Genomic DNA, 6205 nt, shown 5'->3' on the forward strand with positions numbered 1-6205 from the left:
TTTTCCTATATACATATGCTATAGATATTTGGTTGTATTCCTATTCATGCTTTGTGTGTTCTAACACAAGCATAACTAACATTCTTTGGGTGGACAGGTTGTCCAAGATAAAGCTCGGGTCGAACATGCCAACAAAAGCTGAATTGACAATTCGAAAGAGTGATTGTGAACCACAGCTTATTGGAGAACCTACCGGGGAGTTGTACGATATTATATTGTACTTTGGGATTATAGACATACTTCAGGACTATGATATCAGCAAAAAGCTTGAGCATGCATACAAGTCTTTCCAATATGACCCAACGTCTATTTCAGCAGTAGATCCAAAACAGTATTCCAGGCGCTTTAAAGATTTTGTATACAAAGCATTCCAAGAAGACAAGGTAGACATCTGAAAAGATATTGAGACTCAGCAGCTCCTAGGACTTCTGGCATGGATTTATGCGTTGACTGTCGAAACACCATGCTGCTGACATTGCAGCAGGGCTCGATGCCTCTACATGTACATCATCGGGTCGCCGGACTCCACTGGATGAGAAAGAGCTTGAGAATCGGGTTGGTCGTACTGCCCCCTGCTTGCAGATTCCACGGAATTCAGCTGGAAAATAAGGCTCCATTTGAGACAGCGTTGCATTTGAATAATCAGGTCGAACAGTCCATTTTTGTTTGTTTACAAAATAGACACAGCTGCCTTTCTACAGGTACTTTTTCAGGCAGTGTAGCATAGCGCAGCAATGCCAAGCTATGCCTAAATAGCTATATACACGCATACAGAGTTCACTAATGTTAGTGTAGATGCTGACTTGAAAGATCCTTTTGTCCACCACCTGAAGCCTGAACTTACAATGATATTTTGTAATGACAAGTTCAGAGATGTAAATGTTTTACCTGAGTTGACATGCCACGCTTCTATGCTGCTGCCTGATGTAACCGGTGTGTTTTCTTTGTATCTGAATTGCTGACATACTATATTGTGCACAACATGTGATGCAAATATTGACCAATTTGAATTGCTGGACTTGAGAGCAAAATGCTACTCCTATGGCTGAATTAATCACAAACGCCGAGAAGATTGACAGGTTGGGCAACTCGGGTCATACTGTTAATACCCCGTGAGATATGTATGAGCCAAGTCCTGATACAAGTTTTATGATTTGGCGTGTGCGCAAACCTGAGCTTTGAGGCACCCCTGCACCGGAAATAACTGACGTGGTTTTAGTTCATCAGTTATTTCCGGACGGAGGGAGTACAAGAGGTACTCTGGTTTCTGAAGCTTTGTGCATAGGATTTAGGCACGGTGGCGGAGTGCTTGGGTAGGTTTAGGATAGGAAGGAGAGTAGGTGAGATCATAGAACAAAGTTGGGTAGATTTAGGAGAGGAAGGAGAATGGGTGAGATCATAGAACAAAGAGAGAGAGACAAAGAGAGGAGAACCAGACTATTCTTCATTTCTTCATTCGACAAACACCCTCAGTCTTTCGACACCACATAAATAGCCACACATGGCTCCATACGCCCACACACACACACGGCCCGAAGCCCACCATGCCATAGCCATTAGACGCAAGTGTGACACTCCCGCGGTCCCACCTGCTTGAGAAGAGGCCCTTGAACGGATGGTTGTTGTTGGAAAACGTCGCCGAAGCACCTCATAGTCCTCCCAGGTTGTAGCTTCTGCCCACAATTTCGACCATCAAACGTGTAGCTGCACTACCACGTTGTTGCCATGCATCATCATGTGACGACCGAGTATCTCCACCGGATGCATGTTGCCAGCTGTCAAGTCAGTTGTGCACGACAACTCGACGAACACGAGGAGTGTAGTTATGCTCCACCTCTTATCCTCTGGTTAACCTTTGTCCTGGACGAAGTGCTGCCGAACCGTGGAAACGGTACGCGTGGATACCACAGAGGAATCGTACATTCAATCCTAGATCGAGAAAATTCTCGTGGCCAGAGGGTTTAACCTATATGCGGAAATCTACACGTCTTCACCAACGTCTACTTCTCCGCTGCATTCTTATCGGTAAAGATTGATCTACGCCTATGCATCTTCATAGTGAACCTCGGCGTATTCGTTAGTACGTAATTTTTTTTGTTTTGTACTATGTTCACCAACATCGTCCCTTTTATTAGACGAGGCCTGCCGAGGTTACGATCCTGACAATGAGTACAAGGGATAGGAAAAAGGGGAAGAGCCTAGCTACAACACAGATGTAACACTCGATGTTTTACGAGTTCAGGCCCCTCTCAGAAAAGATAACAACCCTACGTCTCGTGCCCTGAGGCTTGTTTTCTTTCGGGGGGAGGGGGTATGATTACAGAGATTGCTTAACCCTTGCGTAGGAGGAGGAGGAGGATGGCTTACATAGAGTGCGCTGCAGCCTCCACCGCTCCCACGTCGCCGGGGTGTTTAATGTTCATAACTACGGCAGTTACATGTATAAATAGTCACAACTACAGCAGTTACAGGTAACGGTAGCTATGACTATACTTAAAGAAGGACTTAAAACTACTGGATCGTTGCAGCTCCCACGTCGTCCCTTCATATTCTTTGTCCGAGTGGTGGTGGTGAAGCCGACTGGAGAGTGTGCGTCCGAGTGCTATCGAGGTATCCGAGTGACCTTCCAGTTATACGCATCTGAATGCTCATGTGGTACAAAGACCCACCAAAGATGTTGTGGGGCCCTAGATGGGCCCCAGATGTTAGGGCCTTGACCCGGCCTGTAGTAGGTGACCTCATCATTAGCCCCCAAATCGGTTGAGGTTTCGTAGGGCAAGTGGACTGAGCTTTTCGATTAAGTCCGAGTGCTTCATAGGCACTCGAAATATGTTTGCGAATTATGTTAGATGCGCCTTGGACGAAAACACAACGGATTCTGGACCAAAGGGTTCCCCAGGTGACCGGGTGTTGTTAATCATCGAGGAAAACCTGGTGGCATTCATTTGTCTCTCGGGAGAGATAAACTTGAGGTCCGAGTGTGGACATGCCATTACAACTCGAGTGGCGACGCCGGTACGTGGTCTGACTCTTCGGGGAGATGCCACTCCTTATCCCAGGGGAATGCTAGAGCAGGCCATCTCCGAGTCCAAGTTTACAAGTCATGCGCCTTGGAGCCTAGTGAAAGGGACAAGTTAACCCGCAGAGGGGCATCAAGCTCATCTCATAGCAATCCCGAAGGTGACTTCAGTCAGGTGTATTTCATGTCCGGGTGCATGGGTCCCCGTGGAGGGTGGCCAGTCGGGCTAAAAAATGCCCTTTAGGAAAGGGGCGACGAACAATCAATCGGATTGATTCGCCACTGAGATCACGTGATTCCAAATTGAGTGTGCGCACGTAGAAGCGGTAACGACGCGGGTTAGTGGGGAAAGTAGGGGCATGACGCCTCGGTTTTCGCCCCCAAATCCGCCACGTGCCACTGTTGCTCTGCGCCGGCTGCCACTGCGGGCGTCGTCGATCTAGGGATCTGTTGCTGGGGATCCATGGCACGATTTTTACCAGAGATATAAGAGGTTTGGGGGTTGGGGTTAATTCTCTAGATCCCCTTTTCTCCCTCGACTCCTCCGCTTCTCTTCTTCACCTGAGCGCACCAGAGCACTTGAAGCTATGGCGAGGGATTCCATGGCTAAGGAGGAGAAAGTGAAGAAAGCCGGGAAGGCCACTTCCTCGAGCTCTGGTGGTCCGGTAGCATGTCGGGGGATTGGATTGCCTAGGGCGTCTCGGCCAAGCAGTTGGAGGACCTTGCCGCAGAGGGGCTCATCCCATGGATGGAGGCGCCCAAAGCCGGGAGAGGTCGAGCTGGCGCCATAGGAGGACGAGCGTGTTCTCCTAGTGACCCACATCGAGAGATTTTTCTCGATGCCTCCCCATCCTTTCTTTCGGGCCTTTTTGGGTTACTTTGGGGCGCAGCTCCACCATCTCCCTCCAAACGTTGTCATCTACCTCTCGGCTTTCATTTCTCTTTGTGAAAACTTTCTTGGTTGCCACTCGCATTAGGGTCTTCTCAAACACCTTCACATACCGGTTGATAACCTTGAAAAAGGATTCGTCGACTGGTGAAAAGACCCATGTCACCCAGCTATGCGGGGGATTGGGGATCCAACTCCGGGGCGGCAGTGCCTTCCCTAAGATGAGTTTCCCCGGCTCCGTCAAGGGATGGCAGAGAACCTGGTTTTACTGCAGGGACATCCCCGGGGCCAATAACCAGCCGGGTCTTCCTCCGTACTAGGTAGAGAAGGTGAGGGCTCCCAAGTCCCTCACTGTGATGAAGGAGGAGAAGACAGAGGTCAGCATCCTGGCCAGTGCCCTAGTTGGGGTCGTGAACGCCGGCATCAATGGGATGGTTCTGCTGGAGACACTCCTTAGTCGGCGGATCCAACCGCTGTAGGCCAGGGCCCACCCATGTGGATGTACAAGGGGCTGAGTGACCTCACCCAGGTGCACCCGGAGGAGCTCGCCAAGAAGGATGTGGGCGCAAAGATCAGAGCTATCACTTGCACTCGGGACAACCCACTAAGGGCCAGGAGGGTGCCCCCATATGCCAAGGACTTGCCGCCAGTCGAGTAATCTTCTTCTGACCAGTCAGACCATCCATAAGTTACTTCTTGCGTATATGATTCCTGTGTTGTGGCATTTTTGTTTCTCCAGAGTTTCCATCACCTAATTTCTGACATACCAGTGATCGAACGGTCGCCCGAGGATGTGACGAGTGACACCGACGCCGACCTCCATCACCGCCTACCCCCTTTACCATGTCCCAGAAAACCAAGTGGGGGAAGAAAAGAAGCCCTCATCCAGGTGAAGTTGATGTGTGAGCGGCTAAAGGACGTGTATGACGCCAGCGAGACGCTGTAGACCAACGTCCGAGTAAGTACCATTGTGAGTATGATTTTAAGTCGAAGTTTCTGAATTTTGCTTTCCTCTTCATGCTTCGAATGGTCCTTAGTATTCCTGATAGTGGGTTTGCACGAAGCACGGCCGCTAGGTGCTACAGTGGGGGCACGCTAAGTGCACCCACTGGGTGTAGTCCCCGAGGCTCCCATTTATTAGAAGCAGCCGGTGGAGTCTTAGAACTTAAGTTTTTTTTGTCACCATTGTCATTCGGACTCAACCAGGGCGTTTTTGAGTGTTTTCGATTCCAATGGGGGCACGCTAAGTGCACCCATTGGGTGTAGTCCCCGAGGCTACCGCTGACTGGAAGTAGTCGGTGGTTGTCTTAGAGTTTCTACCTTTTTATCTCATCAAGACGAGTCACTTTCCAGTAGGGGCACGCTGAGTGCACCCACTGGGTGTAGTCCCCGAGACTGTCGCCGATTGCAGGAAATCAACGGTATTCCTTAGAACTATATTCGTCGTGCGATACTCAGGGTGCATCACCGCACTCGGCTGACCGAGTGGGCCGTCTAATGAGACGAAGGCCAGGGTGTCATTGTCTTTGATCTTCTTCATTATCGACTTGATTGTTAGCCGAATGATCAAAGACTAGTGTGTTGCTGTCCTCGATCTTCTTCATAGCCGACTCGGTGGTCAGCCGAATGATCTAGGACTTAGTGTGATTATTTTTGATCTTGTTCATATCTTTGGACTGACTGTCTCCTCATGTGATACAGAGGGCTTGCAAGCTGGGGTCTCACTATGCCGCCTTGAAGAAGGAAGTGATATCGCTACGAGTGGACCTAGATGCGGAGAAACACAAGAGTGCCATACTAGGGAAGGAGAAGAAGACCCTGGGAGGTTAGTCGCTTCCCTTCACTAGTCATTGTATTTTGTTTTCTCCCTTGATCCGAATCAATCTGCCTCGACAGATGTTTTTAGCAAGAATGCCCAACTTGTAAAGAGGCTCAGGACTTCTATTTCTTTAGATACCATGAAGTAGGCCTTGGACGACAAGGACAAGCAGCTGGCGCTGGCACAGAATGAAGCCAGGACCAAAACCTAGACCACCAAGGAGAAGCTGGCATCAGTCGACAAGCTGGAGGAGGAGATCAAGACCCTCAATGCCGCCGCTGGCACATCGTAAGTTGAAGCTTCTAAGTGGGAGAAGAAGTGCAAGGACCTGGCTCGTGCCTCCGAGCAGTTGAAGAAGACCTTGGAGGAGAAGGTTGCTCATCTCCTCGAGAAGAAGAACGCACTCGAGAAGTATATCGATGACTTCTGCTCAGAGATGAATAAGAAGCTTGTTGGTAAGTTTTCGGCCCGAATGAAA

The 6205-nt window shown here is 49.5% G+C and overlaps 1 protein-coding gene and 1 long non-coding RNA gene across 2 annotated transcripts in view; one reads left to right on the top strand and one right to left on the bottom strand.

Annotated features, from left to right (window-relative positions):
• Positions 1-892, top strand: part of LOC119296033 (phosphatidylinositol 4-phosphate 5-kinase 4-like) — a 4451-nt gene extending 3559 nt beyond the window's left edge. Inside the window, exon 8 of the mRNA XM_037574452.1 lies at positions 98-892. Within this exon, the coding sequence (XP_037430349.1) occupies positions 98-395 (298 nt within the window). The 3' untranslated portion in view covers positions 396-892. The remainder of the gene's footprint in view (positions 1-97) is intronic.
• Positions 291-1493, bottom strand: LOC119296034. The gene is made up of 2 exons (XR_005144642.1): positions 889-1493; positions 291-598 (listed from the first exon to the last, which is right to left on the bottom strand). It is a non-coding gene; the product is annotated as an uncharacterized LOC119296034 (long non-coding RNA).
• Positions 1494-6205: the final 4712 nt, after the last annotated feature.

Source organism: Triticum dicoccoides, chromosome 4B (genome assembly GCF_002162155.2).
Source record: "Triticum dicoccoides isolate Atlit2015 ecotype Zavitan chromosome 4B, WEW_v2.0, whole genome shotgun sequence".
NCBI classification, from domain to species: domain Eukaryota; kingdom Viridiplantae; phylum Streptophyta; class Magnoliopsida; order Poales; family Poaceae; genus Triticum; species Triticum dicoccoides.